Here is a 20,290-nt window from a genome sequence, read left to right on the forward strand (position 1 = left end):
TGCCAACGTACTTTTGAAAAAACTTTATCAGAACCAATATATCCTGCAATGTATTTATTAAAGATCTTGTTAGCCTTCTTTCAGGCTGTGAGAGTACTATTTTAGCACTGTCAACCTCACTACAATGTTGAGTACCTACTGTTCTGTGGGCCATTCACTGAGTGGTTCTTGCTGTGATTGTGTTGTCATCAAGTTATTAAATGGATAAGGCCTTCAGTGTAATGTGACCAAGCAGCCAAGCTTTCTTCTTGTCCTAAATGATGGCGTGGGGTGCATCTCACTTTGTCATGTGTTTGAATTGCAGTGGATAAACTCACGGACAGTTGTACTCCTGGACAGTGCAGAGAAGTTGCATGTGATTGATCGGCAAACTCAAGAGGAACTGGAAACAGTGGAGATCTCAGAAGTTCAGTTGGTCTATAATAGCAGCCATTTCAAATCACTAGCCACCGGAGGAAATGTTAGCCAGGCACTGGTAAGAGTGACCCATTATCTTGGTACTGATTTGATAAACTTGGTATTTGTTGCTGTTTTGTTCTGGAAATAGAAACTCTGAAGAGTTATCTTTATGTTTTGAGGTGTTCCTTTGAAAGCCACTAGTTTGAGCCCTGGCTGGTATAGCTCAGTGGATTGAGTGCAGGCTGTGAACCAAAGGGTCGTCGGTTCAATTCTCAGTCAGAGCACATACCTGGGTTTCAGGCCAGGTCCCCAGTGGGGGCAAGTGAGAGGCAGCCACACATTGATGTTTCTCTCCTTCTCTTTCTCCTTGCCTTCCCCTCTCTTTGAAAATAAATAAATAAAATCTTCAAAAAAAAAAAAGAGAGAAAATTTTAATTAACAAAAAAAAAAGAAAGTCACTAGGTTGAAGTGAATGTGGGTACATTTGTAAGTGTTTAGGAATGTGAACTAAAACAGTAATTCCTAAAATGTTACTAATACCAAAGAGTTTTTAACTTTTATACTAAATCATAAAATGAAAATTGAAAATTTATGAGAAAGAAATTATAAAAGCAAAATATTTTAGAAAACTTAATATGGTGGCAAGAAGTCTGATAGATTTAAGGGGTAAGGTTTTGGAAATACTTGGATGATCGGTAATGGCATGAACAGGTGTGGTGGTTGTGGGAATTCAAAGGCAAAGATGGCTTTGAGAGAAAGAAAGGAGGTGCTTTAGGAGTAAGATGTGGATGAAATGTTTGTGCCTGGAGAAAAGGAAGACATAAAAATTATGATCTTAGTAACAATTTTATTGTATTTTAAGTAACAATAATAATGACTTAGCAATTTACACAGAAAGAGTTTACAGTGAAATTACTTTAAATTGTGATCTTGTGTTTCCTAAACCAGTAATCTTGAAGCAGGAAATTAGACTATTATGAGGCTCCCCTTGGTAATTTCTTGATAAAAATAGTAATGACAGTCATATTTAATGAATGTCTGCTGCATGTTGTGTAGCCAGTGCTCAGATCTCCCTGCGATACTAGAACTTCAGAGCATAAAATGTACATGAAAGGGTCTTCAAGCCTTAGAATTTAGAAACCAAGAAAATCCAGAATAGAAATAATGGTAATGCAATAGAATTCACTAAGGTAGGAATTATTACTGTCTCACTCTTAGATATTTTCTGGTGTCTGAGTGGTTATTAAAATTACTTAAAAGTATTCTTTTTGAAGTCAGACTTTAAACTTGTACTTTTGGCTAAGATAGAATAATGGGGACTGGATTTACTCTCCTGTCTGGGGGGAAAAAATTAGAAAAAGAAACAATAGTTTTCAAGATACTAGATAGGAGGTAATAAATGACAACAACCCTGACAAAATGGGAAACAAATGACATGAGTCCTGTGAGTGCCCCAGCATCTGTACTTGAGAATTTCCATGTGGCTCACGGGGGAGGAGCATAGTTGAAGCTTGAAGTGTTCCCTGAGTTGAGACACAGCTGAGACTGCAGGAAGACAAAGGTGGGTTGGATAGGCCAGAATGCTGGTGAGGAGGACACTATACAAAGGCTTCTTGGGTATTCAGCAGCCTACTATTCAATAGATACTTATGAGGAAACTACCCAAGATCAGGACAAGAAATATTTGTAAGATTTAGAAGGAACTATAGCCATTGCTCACACAGGTTTGTTTACATCAGCCAGGCAGAAAACATCATGATTCACAGGGCATTGGGGTAGAGTACTCAGGGGCATCTTGCCTCACTGTGGGGAGAGGGGGAATAATTAGGAATAGAGTAAATACTGCTCTTGTCCCACTAAAAAATCTTAAAAACAAGACCAGAAAGGAACACACTGTTTCCAGGTAACTTAACTCCTCCCAGAACAAAGCCCAATAATATTAATAGAAATGCAGAAATTTCTAGGACCCAACAAGGTAAATTTCACAATGTCTGCCATCCAATCAGGGATTACTGGTCATGCAAAGAAGAAAAACACAACTTATAATGAGAAGAAAAATCCATCAAAGCTGTCTTAAACCTGAAACAGATCTTAGAATTAGCAGACAAGGACATAACAGTTATTATAATCATAGTCCATATGTCCGAAAAGTTAAGTAGAAATGTGGAAGATATTAAAAGATGTAAATCTAACTTCTAAAGATAAAACTCAAGCACTACAGTGCTTGAGATGAAAAATAACTGGATATGAAGCAAAAACTAACAAAATTAAAAGGAGAGACAAATTCACAGTTATACTTTGGAAATTTGAAACTTCTCTCTCAGTAATTAATGAAATTAGTAGACAGAAAATCATTAAGGGTACAGAAGACATAAAAAAAAACACTATTGACCAACTGGACCTGACAGTTATAGAATATTCCACCCAACAGAAGCAAAGTACACATTTTTTTCAAGTGTACATGGAGTATCTGCCAATATAGGTTGTATGATAGGCCATAAAACAAACTTCAGCAAGTTATTGAAGGAATCATGAGGGTCACTCTGGAGATAATGAAATATTTGGAGATTAAATAACACAAACTAAGTAAAAAAAAATCTCAAAGGAAATGAGAATATATTTTAAACTAAATGAAAATACAACATATCAAATCTTTAGTCTACAATTAAATCAGTTTTTTGAGGCTAATTTATGACATTAAATACTTACGTTAAAAAAGAAAAAAAGATTGAAATAAGTGATCTAAGCTTCCATTTCAATTAAGGAAATAAAAAAGGAGCAAAATAAATTAGGTTGAAGGAAGAAATAATAAAGATAAACACAAATCAATTAAATAGAAAATGGACAAACGATGAAAAATCAAAGAAACCAAAAGTCAGTTCTTTAAAAGATAAATAAAATGTATAAACCTCTAGTGAGGCTAATCAAGGAAAAAAGGGAGAAGGCACAATTACTAATATCAGGAGTGAGAGTGGTAATGTCACTACAGAATCTATAGATATCAAAAAGATAATATAACTTCAGGCTCATTTATTATGCACATGCTGAATTTTGTAAATGAAATATTCAAAATCTGAAGTTCACTTCAAAACTATACTGTTTTACAGGGGAGTCAGTGGGATTACAGATGAGACAAGATTGGTGATGAGTTGACAATTGAAGCAGGTTAATGGTTGGAAGAGGTTTATTATTTTATTTTCTCTACCTGTGTGTATATTTTTAAATTTCCATAAAGAAAAGCTAAGATAAGTTATCATGGTTATCTGTTATTGACCAGTTATATATTTTGGGAGGATTTGTAAATATTAATGTATTTAAGCCTCACAGAAACTGTGCATGGCTTTCAAAGATGTGAAAACTCAATGTCAGAAGTTGGAAACTTATTTAACGCCATACCTTGAAAGTGACATTGCCAAAATTCGCAACCCAGATTTACAAACAGAGGTTTTATTTCTATTTTGCTGGGTTATGCGGACTGCTATATACTATGCTGCCTTGTTTTCCTCTTCCTTCGATGTTGATATGAAACCAACATCATTCAACCTTTGAATTTATTTCAAAGGACTTAGAGGTATCATTTTCAATCAGTTCTTTGTTGAAAGCAGTGACTACTGACATATGGTAATGGGCAGGTGCTACAGTTTTCCTTTCGATTTAAAAGTTGGCACTCCCCTCCCATTTCTGTGTTATTCTGAAAAAGAAGACTATATGTAAGCAGAGAATTGCTTTTTGCACTTTGGCTTTTCGGCCACTTCCACTGACAGACTGGCCCTTGACTGACATTTTTCCCACCCCTCACTTATGGGATGAAACCATGTTGACCTGAAATGTTGTGTCTATAATTGACATTCTTGAAAACCAAATAAGACTTCTAATTCATATAATCTTTACCTTTTTTTTTTTTACAGGCTTTGGTTGGAGAGAAAGCTTGTTATCAATCCATCAGTAGCTATGGTGGTCAGATCTTTTATTTGGGGACCAAAGTAAGCTGTGACTGGGTGTTGGTTTGTGTCAGGCTAGTTGGGGCTGAAAGAGGTTGCTGATGATGAGGGCTGTGCATGACAAAGTGAATGTTGATCAGCAGTAATCTAAAACTTCTAGGGGTTAGATAATCATGATTTTTAGCTAATTAATTTATTTTCCCCACTTTTAGGTATACTCTTACTTTTGTTTAGATTCTAATAGGATGCTTATTTTCTTGACTCAGGCCTACTTTTATAATCTTTCTTCACATTTATGATTTTGTGACCAGGAAGATACTTTAATGTCCTTTATTAGGTCAACGTAGGATATATTAAAATGCACTGAGGCATTTGACTTAGCATATAGTCATTGGAATAGGAACTTTTTGTATCTGTTTCTTCCGATGCTTAAAAAAAATCTTAAGGTGGAGAAGAAATATTTTTTCACTATTAAAATTCAAAATATTTTCAAGTTCATGGTGCAGATTCCTTGAACTATAGATTTACTACCTTTAAATGTTTGTTTGATTTACTCTTTAATGTGGGCCCTTGAAGACCCTTTAGTAAATACTGTACTTCTAACTGTGGTGTGAAATGTTTTTACTTAAAGAAATATAAAATGAGATGGGGGACAGGGACAAATGTGTCTTCAAAACAAGCGTGTTAAAGATGATCATTTTAATTTCCTTCTCTTTGTTTTCTAGTCTGTTTATGTGATGATGTTGAGGAGCTGGAGAGAGGTGAGTTCAAAGTTATTATGTGTATGAGTTTTGAATTGATAAGCACCTTAATATTTGTTTTGACTTTGCTGAAAAAGATTATTTGGATTTGTGCTTTTTAATTTCAGAAATGTACAGCAAAACCATTGTAACTATTGGGTACTTGATTTGATAAAACTCACTATAAATTAAAATTAGCTTTGGTTACATACATTGGAAAATTCAAAATAACAGTGGTTTCAACTGTTGCTTCAAGTTTCAACAGTGGCTTCAAGCTCTCTCTGTTATGTAAAAGCAGTCTGGAGGTAGGCAGAACGTGGCTAGCGTGGCAGCTCCATGGTCTTTAGTAGACTGTCCTGTTCCACCATCCTTGTGCATTCTAGTCCCAAGGTCATTTTATGTTTCATTATGGCTACTGGAGCGCCTTCAACTGTTAAGTTCCCATTCCAGGAAGGAGGAAAGAGAAGAGAAGGGCTGGCCCCTGCTTTTTATGGTGACATCCCAGAAATACCAAACAACACTTCCCCTTATATATCATGGGCTAGAACTTAGTCACAGGGCCCCAAGTGGCCACAAGAGAGTCTTAGAAATGTCCTTTAGCTGCTTTATTGCTGTCTCAAATAAACTTGGGATTTGTTACTTAGGATGAAGAGGTGAAAGGATGTTGTGATAAACAACTAGCTGTTTCTGTTACAGTGACATTTTAGTGGTTTTCTCTTTCTATATTTGGGTCTATGGCTGCCAGTATAGTATACTAGCTTATATAGTCACTGTACTACCGAGTGCTCTAATAAATTATCTTTCTTGGAAATGAGATATTCACATGATTAACAGAGTAACTGTAGTTACTAAGCAGCAACTTCCAGAAAGATATTAGGTAGGATAGGAATTCTGCCTTGTGATTGGTTAGACAAAGGGATCTGACTTCTCTCATCTGTTCATTTTAGAGAGTGGATCATCTCCTGAAGCAGGATTGTGTTACAGAAGCCTTGGCCCTTGCCTGGTCTTTCCATGAAGGAAAAGCAAAAGCAGTAGTGGGTAAGTTAACAGAATACCAGTGCAGTAGATGTCTCTGTGGTGTAGAGAGAATGAATAATCACTCATAGAACACTTTTTAGCTAGATGTTTAGGTATTTTATACATAACTTGTTACCAGATCTTGCAGGTATCAGTGAAAAAGGTTAACAATAAATACAGGATATAGAATTTTAAATGTCGCTTTTTAAATTCTTCCATTTCACAAGGAAAGTTTATTAGAGAAGTACGTTGATATGCTCTCTTTTTCAATTGATGTGAGGTATTCCTGTTATGGCATGTTATCCAGCACTTTGATACCTAAGGACTGTTATAAGTGTATGTATTGTTAGCATAGGTTGTTAATAGAAGATGTGGACTAACTTTGTTTTTGTTTGGATTTTGCTTCCTTGCAGGATTATCAGGGGATGCCAGTAAGCGAAAGGCTATTGTTGCAGATCGAGTGAGTGTTTTGACAGGGTCTTACAGATTTGCTCTGGGTGTTTGCTCACAATCTTTGGGCATGATTCGGTAAATGGCCACAGTCAAGGAGGCAGCGTAAATAAAAAACGAGTGTGACTGTAGTTCTCTGGTGTCACTACGAATGCTTTCTAAATTTCTTATCGCCTTTTTTTTTCTTGCTCACTGGCTTACAAAGATGATGAAGTAGTGAAATAGATCATTTTACTACTTATAGCAGAAACAAGGAAGCAGTCTGTAATCTAGAGTATGTGTTTCTGAACCTCATTATTGCCCATAGAATGTTGACATATGTTATTTTTTTATAAACTGATTAGTAATTATGGAAAATATATATGCAAGTGTGTGTGTTACCCAAGGTAGCACAGGGGGCTGATGTTTTATTATTACTAATTAGCATTAATATGATTAATATGATTAATGCTAATATTTACTATTGGCTTTGTTTTCCTAGTCTAGGCTTGGTTGAATTAATTTACTGTACTCATTTCTTTCCCTTTTTATGGTGCCAGTGTGTGCCTTAGTAAAAATTATAATCCAAATTAGTATAAACATTTAGAAAATGAAATTGGTCACCCTTTACTCAAAATGATTTTCTCAGTATCTGCTGAAATATTTAGGGTTCTGTGTACTGTCTGTGTTCTTTAGGAAAAGACTTAAAGCAGAGGATAACTGAAGAGCTTAACCTCAACTTTGCGTTTCCTGAGCAACATAGACACTGCTAAAGCCTAGAACCTGGAGATATTTTTTTAAAAAGATTAACAAATTAGTACTAGTCCCGAGGCTGTAAGAAATTAGGCTAGGGTTTAAAATATTGGAAAATAAAGCCACTAAAATTTTACATTATATTTTAATATAATAACAAAGCCTGATTCTGTATTATTTAGGAGAAGCGTGTATATTAAGTATTGAAAAATTTCAAAGATATATTTTACCTATACAAGGCTATTTTCCTTACAGATGGTAGAAATCCTATTCCATTATGCAGACCGAGCTCTGAAAAAGTGCCCAGACCAGGGAAAAATCCAAGTGATGGAACAGCATTTTCAGGTACACCTTCGCATGTGCATTGAGTAGCTGTTGGTATGAATAGGTCTAACACTGCTCTTTCATATTACTTGAGAATAGAACTTTCATGATTTGGTTAAATAATTTTCAGTATTCAAAGCTTTATTTCAGGCCTTGTGGTGCATTCTATATGATTACATTTTGAAGTAACAGGTCACGTGGAAACGGATGAATAAAATGTTGGGAAGTGTTAGTGCTGAGCTTGTGGAGGGAAAGGCTATATGCATGTATGTGTAGGACAAGGTATGTCGGTGACTTTACATCTTATAGTGGCTGACACCTTGCTAATGACTAACCTTTACGTTAACTAGGCTAGATGAAGAAAAAGTAAACTATGAAGTTTTAAATTTAGTTCTCCTAGGTGTACCTGTGTGACTCAAGAACAGATTAGTTACCAAAAAATATGATTTCTAAAATATGCAAATGAAAGATATTTAGTTTTTCTTGGAACTCAGTGAAAACTGAAGTCAAGGAACAATTTAAAGCCTGCACAGTGTTTATTACTGTTCATGGTGCTCTTTAGGTGTGTTTGCTGTAAGTCTTATTTACCCTTCCCCGTTCCTGGAGCCATCTCACCTCCCGCTACCTCCTCTTTTAACATATATTTGAAGATCTAATAGGTAGGGGTAGAAGGGCCAGTTAGGAAAGTTTAGGTACCTATGATCTCTCACATTTTTTTAAAAACACAACGCTTAAAAGTGTAAAAACCACTTTTATCTCTATGAGCAATTCAGAAACAGGCTGTGGTCAGGATATGGCCTATGGGCCAATTATGCAACCCCTGGCCTAGTGCATACTAGACACTGGGCCATGGTAAGTAAATACACATGACCCTTGCTATCCTAAAGTTTGCAGCCTGGTCAGAATAACTTCTGTATACTTCAACAGAAATACTTAGAAAAAACTTTTGGGTGTTTGAAGTTCTGGAGCAGACACAGTTCATATCTTTGTGTCTCTCCATTTGATGTTCATGACTTTGGGAGGTAAGGATTGACAGAGCAGCTGACGTTTGGGGGGTGTCAGAGGAAGACAGGGTTTCCCAGACTGTGCTCTTTAATGCCACAGTAGTGGGCTTCTGGCAGAGTAACTTTTATTACTGTTTGTTTGGAGGCTCATTAAATTTATCAGTAAAGAAGAAAAATAAGCCCAGATAGAGTCATAAAAATAGGTAATTTGAGAGGAAAACATAGGTAGAAAGAAAGCAGTTGGGAGCAAAACTGTTTGAGAACAATACCTGGTATATAAATTGTTTTGTATACCAATGCAGTATACCTAGTTAATAAATATTTTAACGAGAGTATCTACTACTAAGAGGTGATGGAGATGGTATTCATAAAAGAACTTTGGCCACATCTAATAGCAAATGCTAGAAGGGGCTAATGAGGTAGGGTTTGTGTGTGTGAGAGTGAATATAGAAACTACTATGCTGGAGAAGAACATGGTAGAGAGCTATAAAAGAAGAAAAGAACGAAAGTGACATTTTGATGACGAAGTATGAAAGAATCCCAGCATGACAGGGAATGTAGGTGATGGTTTCTAAAACAAATTGTTGGGAGCCGCCCTGCCTGGTTTCAGAAGCTGTAACCCCCCATGGCTAAGGCTGAGTGAGTAACCTTCGGACCAGAAGCCACTAAGGAGACAAAGCTTATCTATCTCCCTGGCAGGAGCGCTGCTTCTGCTCCTTTTACTTCATCCATAACTGGCCCCCAATTCTTGGTCAGTTAGTCAATAACGAGCAAGATTCCCCAAGGAGGGAATGATCTAAGACAGGCATGATCACGTGGGAGGCCCCCAGGGAAGGACTTGGGGAGCTACAGCAAAAGGGGGTGATGGACCCTCGCCCCTCGGCTTTGACAAAGCCTGAGTCCTCATTCTGTCTGAGAGAAGCCTCCTAATCTCTTGGCTGCCTTACTTCCCTGCCTGACTTAAGCCTGAAACAATCTTCAGAGACATGGCCTTAGGCCTCGGAGGGCGGTACAGCCCTGTACTGGAAACAGCAGGTTCCCTGCGTGACCTGGCCTGAGAAAGAATACATAAACTCCTGTGAAACCTGCTTTGCTAATAATGCTCTCAATTAAATGATAAGGGTCTGAGCAGGAAATGAGTTTGTTTCCCAAAGTTTTGTAGCCTTTTAGCTAACAGACTCTGACTCAGAATAAGCCCTCATAGTTCTTTGTATGCTATCCATTGTTTGATCCTTACTGCCTCACAATGATTAATGAGCTTTACCTGTATTCCTGTGCAAACGAACCCAATAAAAACCTATCAAGGGAAGAATCCAGGTGCTCTCCCTTTGAGAGAGTAGCCGAGCCATCCCTTTTCCCCCACAGGACTTGGTAGTCCGTGTGAATTTATCTCATATCTCATCCATAATGCCGCGGATACTGCTAGCCAGTGTTCGCTTCAACAAATTATAAAATTTACGGAGAAACAAACTGTAGTAGAATGTGTTTTTTAACGCTCTAGATCTCTGTGATTTTATTCTGCTGAATGAGTATCTGATAAAACTTTTGATTTATTAATAATTTTTTAGTCTCATAAAAGGTAAAGGAAACAATAGTGGGAGACATTATTCTAGATTTACTTTACCATTGATCGGGGAAGTGGAAGCAATAAACTCTCGAGAGAAAAACAATCACTATTTTAAAGATTGCGATAATGATGAAAAACACACCTATCATGAATTCTGTGTTTTATAAAGCAGATACATTGGAAAAAAATAGGGGTACAATCTCATTGTTGCAGGCTCCCCAAAACTTAAGGGATTCACAAAGAACAGGAAATTCTTAACTTTTGACATAATAACCACTGATTATCTGAAAAGAAAGGAAGCGGGGAGGAATGTTGAGAGAAGTACATGTCTACAAAGCACAGAACAGCTATGAAAGATGCAGAGTCAGACACCAAAGATGCGTGCCCAGCGTGCCATGAGACTCTCCGGGAGGAGAAGAATGTGGTTCAGGTCGTGCCTACCAGAGTGCTAGGGGCACGCACAGGGATCCTGACAAAGACTCGCTGAGTGTACACTACGTACCAAGTAATATGTAAAGGACATGACATTCATTTTATTTAATCTTCAGTGCAAACCATTGAAGCAGATCCCAATTTTTAATCCCCATTTTTGAGATGAGAAAATTCAGGCTGAGAGAGGCTAAGTGACTTCAAAAGGTAAAATTGCTGTTTAGTGGTGGGTCCAGGGCTTAAACCCAGGTCTTTTTGACTTCAAAGCCCAGCTCTTAACAACCATTGTACTCTACTATTATTTTCAGACAAGTACAAGGAAAGGATGGGTGACAAGAGGGTGATGCTAAGAGACGATCAAGATTGACAATCACAGCAAATATCTAAACTGTTTAATACTTATTGTGTGGCAGGCACAGTTATAAACCCTTTATACATATTAACTCATTTAATTTTTATCATAACTCTGTATGGTAGATATTGACATCATGCCCCTTTGTAAATGAGCCTGAGGCACAGAGAGGTTAAGTGGCCTGTTTCAGGTTATGTAGTGATTAAAGGTTAGAGCTGGGATTTGAATCCAGGCAGTTGGGCTGCAGGGTCCACATCTAGACAGCTACACTCTACTGTAGAACAACATTTCTTATTTTGCTTTCATTCTCATGAGCACAGGGAATGGCTTTTAAAGTGGAAAAGTCCAGATAAATATACTTAAGAAAATAGCTGAAGTCCAGCTGATGTGACATATTGTTACATTATGATTGTTCAAATCTCAAGGCTTTTTGAATTATAACCCAGAATACTATTAGAACAATCTGAGCAATTGTTAATAATTTTTAAGTAACTGTGGATGAATGTTCAATTCTCAATTAAGCACGGATGCCTAAGCAGAGGAACACAATTTATTTTATTCAGGAGGACTATTTTTTTCTGAAAAGATGCTCTTTGGCCATTTGGGTATGTGAAGTACATGCACAGTTGGCTACAGATCTGCTGTATTAGTGTTTAATCTTAAATATTTAATCATAAAATAAATACAGTTTGGCTGTAAAAGCATAATTTGGGTTGGGGGGAAAGAAGAGTGAACTTCAGGAACCATCTACTGGTAACCCCAGTGTGGTTTGTAAACATTTTTTATGAGTTCGTATAAAAATATCCATGTTATTAAACTCATAAATTGCCTTTTTGAAATGAACATGTGGACAGTGTATTCATGGAATGCCTATTACATAACATCTTGATTTCATTAAGAGCATTTGTCTAAATTTCCCATTGTCTTCCTCATGGCTGAAATAAATTAGTAAATAGTAAATAGATTTGCAGCTGGATAAACATCCCTACCCAAAGACTATTCTTTGGTGGTTTGGTATTAGTTACATCTTAGGGCTCTTTAAATCCACATTTTTATCTTTGATTTGGATAAAGATTTGTTGAGTGGCTTGTTGAAATTAGATGGCACCAAGAATCAGGTCCAGAATGATCTTGACAAAGTGCCATCAAAATCATTATGAGATGAAATTTAATAGGGATAAACATCAAGTCTTCATTAGATCTGAATAATTAAATTGCATGAGTACTGGATTGGGAAAATCTAGCTGGACAGGATTTCAGTTGACGCCAACTTAGTTTAAGCCAATAGTGTGTGAAGGCCCAGATAAAGGAAAGTGATAGAACCCCTGTGCTACCTGTTAAAAAGGGACAACCTCTAAGATATTTTATAGACTGTTGATGGACTAAGTTATATTCCACAACTGGGATAGTGGGAGGTTTTAAAAACAACAGTTACAAAAAAAAAAAAAAAATCCTGGATGGCTTAATCTGAGGAGAAAGTAGTTGGAGACATGCGTGCCTGCAGATGATGAAGGGCCACCATACCGGGATTCACTGTGTTGCTGCAGAGGGCAGGCTTGCGGAAATTCTGAGGTGTATTCCAGTTTAAAATGACCCAGTGCTCATTTTAAAATGTAAGAACTCTTGGATTTATGCTGTTGAGTGTATTGAAATAAAAGGAGGATGACAAGCTGACCAGGAGTGTTTTTAAAAGAGTTTTATTTTTCCTGCTGAATGGGAAGATTTGAGATTCTGTATCATTATCAAGAAACTCGTTAGAAACCTGTAACCTCTAATCCAGTTAAGACTGGTTTCTATCTTCTTCAAAATGCTGAGAATTTGTATTTTGCCAGCAGGTGGCACTCATGCCTGCTGCCTCACCTTTGAGGAGGGGCCTCACCTTTTCCTTAGAGTTAGAATATCTATGCCAGCCAGTATTTCTGCTTTCCTCCAAAGAAAAATCAACATTTTGTCCTGTCTTAACTATAAAAAATACCTTTTGGATCTTGTGATGTTTTTGACAGGCTTTTATTTATCCAAGAAAGATTTGAACCTATAACTAAAATTTATTTATATAATAACTAGTAGGATTGAGAGGCATTAAAGTGTTCTCACTTTTTCTTCTGGCCAAGCCTTTCCTATCCCAAAACAAAGTCAAACACAACGAACAAATCCCTTCTTTGCCTCATGCCACACCCAATAGCCTTATGCCTCCTATTTGCACATTCTTACAAAGCCAAACATCTTTTAAGAGTTGTCTCCATTTCCTCACCTTCCTCTCACTCCATGCCTGTAAATTCTGTGGACCCTTTCATTCCTCATTTTATTGGTACTCAATAGCACAGGCTGAACTTAGAGGTAGAAGGGCTGGCAATTCGCACACAGGCTTGATCCCTCGACATCCCATGGAGAGACATATGTAGACCATGTCTGGCTGGATGGACTAAAGGTTTTGCTTTTCCATTATCCTTTCTTTTAGGGCCCTTGTGAGAGCAGCCTTCCAAATGGGTTGAGTAGGGGCATCATCTGTGTTTCCTCAGGGTGGTTGTGCACTAGTCCTGGCTGGAATGTCAGCTGCCCAGCTCCGACTGCAGATCCTGTGGGAAGCTGAGTATATAAGTTTAGCCCTTCTCACTGGGGAGATGGAGAGCTACCCATACCACCTAGCTCAGTTTCAGGCATACACAGGTGGCAAAAACAAGGCTCAAGGGCCAAATCTGGCCCTCCACCTTGTTTCTACCCGGCAGCAGCGCCCAGCTCCTTGCCCCTAGTTAAGGAATGGTTACATTTATACAGTCCTAAAATTACATTCTGTCCTTTGAAAGCAACCGAGAGACTGATGTGGCCTCCAGTGAAAATGAGCTTGACACCCCTGATTGCCACCAGGGGTTATCTACCGGACAGTCTACCTTGTCTCTTCATAATCAGATTCTAGAGAAGAAGGCTTAAAATATGGAAACAGATTTGCTCTAATATTTTGTTTATGGTTTTAAATGGTTCCAATTGGTAAAGACCTGATTTCTTCCCTCCTTTCCACTTCCCCCTCCTCTCACTTTCTTCCTCTTACCTTCTTCTTTTTTTCCTACTTCCCCTCCTCTTCTTCCTTCTTTCTTCTTTTTAGATTCTACCTATAGTATTTGTCTTTCTCTATCTGACTTATTTCACTTAGCATATTACCCTCTAGGTGTCAAAAATGGCAAGATTTCATTATTTTTATGGCTGAGTAATATTTCATTGTATATATGTATATGTATGTATATAACAATTTTTTATCAATTCATCCATTTTGGCAATTGAAAATAATGCTACAATAAACATGGGGGATGTATGTATTTTTTAAGGTTCTTTTTTTCCAGATAAATACTCAGAAGTAGAATTGCTGGATGATATGGTATTCTATTTTTAATTTTTTGAGGAACCTCCATACTGTACCTTAGTGGCTGCATCAATTTACATTCCTACCAACAGTGCACAGTGTTTCCCTTTTCTCTATATCCTCGCCAGTAGTTGTTCTTTCTTGTCTTTTTGGTAATAGCCATTTTAACAGATGTGAGGTGATACCTCAATGTGCTTTGGATTTGCATTTATGATACTTTGTCTTTTTTGAGGAATTGGTTCATTTCATCTAAGTTGTCAAATTTATGTGTGTAGAGTTGTTCATGTATATTCCCTTATTATCTTTTCGATGTTTACAGAATTTATATTGTTAGCCCTCACTTTATTCTTAATATTGGTGTCTACTCTATTCTTTATCAGTCTTGCTGGAGATTCATCAGTTTTACTGATTTTTCTGATGCACTGGCTCTTTATCAGTTTTATTTTTTGTTTTCAATTTCATTACCTTGTCCTTCTGTTTGTTTTGGATTTATTTGGTTTGTCTTTTCATAAGCTTTGAGAGTATAGATTGATAAGCAACTTTTTCTGTTTTCTAACTTTTCTCTTAGCACCACTTTAACTGTGTCCTACCAGTTTTGATATGGTGTCTTTTCATTCTCGCTCAGTTGGATGTAGTTTTAAATTTTTCTTGTGACTTTTTAATTGATTCTTAAGTTATTTAGAAATTTGTTGTTTAGTTTCTAAGTGTTTGCAGATTTTCCTGTTTTTTTTTTCCAGTTATTGATTTCTAATTTGATTCCATTGAGGTTGGAGAACACACTCTATGTGATTTCAAATCTTTCAGATTTGCTGAGGTTTGTCTTATGGTACTAGATGTAGTTTATCTTGATAGATGTTCTGTGGGCACTTGGAAAGAATTTGCTGGCTGCCGTTGTTTGAAGTATTGTAAAAATATCCGTTAGATACCTTGATGGTTGATGGTGTTGCTGAGTTCTTTATATCCTTGCTAATTTTTTGTCCAATTGTCCTATCAATTGTTATGAAAGGGATATTGAAGTCTCTAGATAGAACTGGATTAATTTCTCCTTTCAATTCTATTAGTTTTTGCTTCACATGTTTTGCAGTTCTGTTGTTTGATGTATACACATTTGGGATTGCTATGTTTTTTTGGAGGATTGACCCTTTTATCATTACAGTATTCCCGTTGGGCTGTAACATTTTTTTTGCTTTAAAGTCTGTGTTATCTAATGTTAATATAGCACCTTCTACTTTCTTTTGATTAATGCTTGCATCACATATCTTTATCTATCAGTTTACCTTCAACCTGCCTATAGTGGTATATTTGAAGCGAGTTTCTTACAGACTTCTTTAATACATTTGCAAACCTATCTTTTAATTGGTGTATTTAGACCATTTACATTTCAGGTAATTCATACGTTGGTGCTTAAGTCTGTCATTTTATTTTTTGTTTTTTATTCTCTCAGTTTTTTGTTTTTCTATTTTGTCTTTCCTAAATTCTTGTGAGTTACTTGAATTTTTTTAAAGTTTTATGTCTTTTTTTTTTCAAATTGTAAGAGAAAGTTTATTTAGAAAGTTACAGAGGTAGCAGAAGTGAACCAGCGGGGCTGTGTAGGCTCAGAAAACAAGTTACAGGGGCAGAAGACCACCCTTCTCTCCAGCTTTCAGGGCTTTGTGTGTTTGTGTTGTCTGCGCTGCCCAGCGTTCTTAGCTGTACTAGTGGGAGGGATAGGGAAAAATTTGTCTGGTCCATTTTCTTGGAAGCAGAAGTCTCCTGTGTGTCCTCTTTTCAAGGCATTTCGGGGTCCCCTGGATAACGAATGACAAAGAAGTGAACAGAAATTTGGAATTGCAGATGGTGAGAGAGTCCAGGCTAAGAGAACTAAATGCTATTAGGAATGAACATTGGCAAGTGCTATATGGTAGCAGAGATTGGCAAAGAAGTAATGAAAGTCTACACACATATTCTAATGTAATAATGGCATTGTGCTTTTATTTTTGTAACAAAAGTAAAAAGACTCTAAACCACTTGTAATGCTGCCACAATTCTTAAATTTTTACTCACTTCCCCGCTTACAGCCCCTTAGTGGTTTGCCGTTACCCTTAGAATATGATTCAGAGTCCTGTGTACGCGTGCCTGTCCTCATCCAGTGCCAGCCTCCTCTTTCTGTGCTCTGCTCACAGTCTCTCTCCAGTTCCTCAAAGCTCTGTGCCGTGTCTTACATCGGGACTGTCCCACAGCCATTATTCCCTTCCTGGAGCTCCTTCCCTACAATTTGGTTGGTGAGTGATATCTTTTAGGTGTCCCCTTAAATGTCACACTTTCAGGAAGGCAGACTTGGGTTAGGCCTCCTTGCTACAAGTCTCTGTGGCACTTTATATTTCCCCTCTCTTAACTTTCATCTTACTTCATTGTTACCACTTGTTAAAAGCCTTTGTACCAGGGAGTAAGGTATATCTGTTTTGTTAAATATGTATCGTTAGCACCTAGCAGTGTGCCTGATCCATAGTAGATGCTTTATATAAATATAGTTGAATTTCATCGGTGACCTGGTGTATATATGTCCTTGTCTCTAAGTCCCAGACAGTTGTATTTCCATAGAATTGAGATCAATGGTATACAGCTATGTACTGGCTTCTGTTCTTTATAGAATATTAAAGTAATTTAATTTTTGGATCAGTTATACATTCATGATTCAAAAATCAAAAAGTATAAAAATGTGTATAGTGAAAAATCTCCCTCCCACCCCTAATGCCATCTGCCCAGTTCCCATCTGCTTATCACCAGTGTTACTAAGTTTTTAAATATATTTCCAGATTTTCTTTACATAAATAGAAACACATATACATATATTTACCTACCCACATACCAGAATTCCTCCTCCTTTAACACAAATGATAGAAAAAACTACAATTGTGACTTTGTACTCTTTTGTCCCCACTTAATATAGCTTTGAGATTTTTTTATATTGGTTAATGGAGAATGCTGAGGATGCCTTTTTTTTGTAGTTGCATAATATTCCTTTATTTTTGGATACTGTTGTAAACAACATTTTTTAACTTTAGTTTCAGCTTGATATGATAAATACAATTGATTTTAGTATATTGATTTTTCTATCCTGCAATCTTGCTAAACTTTCTTATTAGTTCTAGCAAGTTTTTTTTTGTATTTTTCCACTAGATTTTTTACATAAACACTCATGTCATCTGAATAAAACCAAAATCACTTCTTTTCCAATCTTGATCTCTTTTAGTTCTCTTTCTTGCCTTTTTACACTGGCTCCAGTGTGGTCTCCAGTGTGATGTTGAATAGAAATGGTAAGACTTGATATGCTTATCCCCCTACCCAGTGTTAGTGGGAAAGCATTCAATCTTTGATTTATAAATATCATGCTCACTGTTGGCTTTCGAAGGTGCCCTTTGTCATGTTGAGGAATTTCTCTTTTATTCTTAATTTCCTAAGATTTTTTTCAAGAGCAAATGGTGTTAGCTTTTGTCATATTGTTTTCTGTGTCTATAAAGATAATCATATGGGTTTTTTTATATGTTGATATGAATTATATTGATTGACTTTTTGAATTTTAAACCAACCCTGCATTCTTGGGATAAACTCTCTTAATTATGATGTATTGTTATTAATTTTCTGTGAACATCTGTGTTCATGAGGAATAATAGTCTGTTGTCTCCCTTTCTTTTAATGTCTTTGTGTGGTTTTGGTATTGGAGCAATGCTAGCCTCACTCAAGTAGTTATGAATTATTCCTTTTTTTAAATTTTTTTGAAGTTTATATATTATGGTATTGTTTCTTCCTTAAATGTTTGATAGGATACATCACTGAAAGTGTCAGGGCCTTGAATTTTCTTTGTAGGATGGTTTTTTTAAAAGCGTAATTTATTAATTATGCTATTACAGTTGTCCCATTTTTTTCACCACTTTATTCCCCTCCACCATGTACTCCCCACCCCCAACCACCAGCATTCTCCACCCTTAGTTCATGTCCATGGGTCATACACATAAGTTCTTTGGTATCTCTATTTCCTATACTATTCTTAACCTCTCCCTGTTTTGCACCTACCATTTATGCTTCTTATTCCCTGTACCTTTTCCCCTATTCTCCCCTCTCCTGGCTGATAACCCTCCCTGTGGTTTCCATTTCTGTGATTCTCTTCCTGTTCTAGTTGTTTACTTAGTTTGCTTTTGTTTTTGTTTTAGGTTCAGCTGTTGATAATTGTGTTTATTGTTATATTACTGTTCGTAGTTTTAATCGTCTTTTTCTTAAATAAGCCCTTTTAACATTTCATATTATAAGGATTTGGTGATGATGAGTTCCTTTAACTTGACCTTATCTGGGAAGCACTTTATCTGTCCTTCCATTCTAAATGAAAGCTTTGCTGGCTAGCATATTCTGGGATGTGGGTCCTTGCCTTTCTTTACTTTGAATACTTCTTTTCAGCCCCTTCTTGCCTGCAAGGTCTCTTTTGAGAAATCAGCTGACAGTCTGATGGGCACTCCTTTGTAGGTAACTGTCTCCTTTTCTCTTGCTGCTTCTAAGATTCTCTCCTTATCTTTCATCTTGGGTAATGTAATTATTGATGTGCCTTGGTGTGTTCCTCCTTGGGTCCATCTTCTTTGGGACTCTCTGAGCCTCCTGGACTTCCTGGAAGTCTATTTCCTTTGCCAGAATGGGGAAGTTCTCCTTTATTATTTGTTCAAATAACTTTTCCACTTGTTGCTCTTCCTCTTCTCTTTCTGATACCCCTATAATTCAGATGTTGGAATGTTTAAAGATGTCCTGGAGGTTCCTAAGCCTCTCCTCATTTTTCTGGGAATTCTTGTTTCTTCATTCTTTTCTGTTTGGTTGTTTCTTTCTTCCTTCTGGTCCACTCCATTGATTTGAGTCCCAGTTTCCTTCCCATCACTATTGGTTCCCTGTACATTTTCCTTTATTTCACTTATCATAGCCTTCATTGTCTCATCTAATTTTCGACCAAATTCAACCAATTCTGTGAGCATCCTGACTACCAGTGTTTTGAATCTGATAGGTTGCCTAACTCTTGGTCTCTTAGTTGTATTTGCTGTGGAGCTTTGATCTGTTCTTTCATTTGGGCCATTTTTTTTTTGTCTCAGTGGACCTGTTACATAGTGAGGGGAGGAGCCTTAGGTATTCACTTGTGGGGGGCAACCCAGTCACTTGGTTGTGATGCTGTGTTTGGGGGAGGGGTCCGAAAGGGAACAATGGTGCTTGCTCCACTCTCTGCCAGATTTCAGTTACTTCCCCTGCTTCCCACAAGCAAATTGGGCCCTTCTGGTGCTGATTTCCACGTGAGTGGATTTGTGTACATTCTAGGACTCTGTGGGTCTCTCCAATGAACTCTCCTGTGAGGCTGGGGGTTTCTCCCAGCACCTCAACCCCCCACAGGTGTTTTCAGTCAATGTTTGAGTCTTTATTTCCCCGCGCTGGGGCCCTGGGTTGCGTGGTCTGTCTTGCTCTCCAGTTTCGCCTGGTGTATCTGTACCACCTCGTATGCCATGCCCCTCCAGAATCTGCCACCTCGCTGTGTCTGCCCACTGCAGCCTTGAGCACCTGGGGTCCACACCGAGGGTCCACCAGCTGCCACTTTGCCAAGACCCCTTTCTGCCAGGCTGCCAGATTCCTCCCCTCCTACCCGTCTGGATGAATGTTTCTTCTTTAACTCTTTGGTTGTCAGACTTCCATACAGTTCAATTTTCTGTTGGTAACGGTTATTTTTTGTTTCCAAATTGTTGTTGTCCTTATTTTGGTTGTGCGAGGAGGCACAGTGTGTCTACCTACGCCTCCATCTTGGCCAGAAGTCTGTTCATAACATTTTTAATTACTGTCTTTATATATGAAGAACTATATTGATGTCATCTCTTTCAGTCTTTATTTAGTTAATATCTAATTTAAATCTCTTATGATCGGAGAACATCCATTGCATGACTCAAATCTTTTTCATTTTAAAACTTGTTTTATGGCCTAAAATA

At 37.3% G+C, this 20,290-nt stretch overlaps 1 protein-coding gene across 5 annotated transcripts in view; it reads left to right on the forward strand.

The window, feature by feature from the left end:
• Positions 1-20,290, forward strand: part of VPS8 (VPS8 subunit of CORVET complex) — a 253,795-nt gene that overhangs the window by 64,533 nt on the left and 168,972 nt on the right. For all 5 annotated transcript variants that reach the window (XM_028504348.2, XM_028504351.2, XM_036017796.1 and 2 more), the window contains 6 exons: positions 305-475; positions 4,308-4,382; positions 5,066-5,101; positions 6,028-6,118; positions 6,511-6,557; positions 7,535-7,624. In XM_028504348.2, coding sequence (XP_028360149.1) covers positions 305-475; positions 4,308-4,382; positions 5,066-5,101; positions 6,028-6,118; positions 6,511-6,557; positions 7,535-7,624 — 510 coding nt within the window. The remainder of the gene's footprint in view (positions 1-304; positions 476-4,307; positions 4,383-5,065; positions 5,102-6,027; positions 6,119-6,510; positions 6,558-7,534; positions 7,625-20,290) is intronic.

Source organism: Phyllostomus discolor, chromosome 2, assembly GCF_004126475.2.
Source record: "Phyllostomus discolor isolate MPI-MPIP mPhyDis1 chromosome 2, mPhyDis1.pri.v3, whole genome shotgun sequence".
NCBI lineage: Eukaryota > Metazoa > Chordata > Mammalia > Chiroptera > Phyllostomidae > Phyllostomus > Phyllostomus discolor.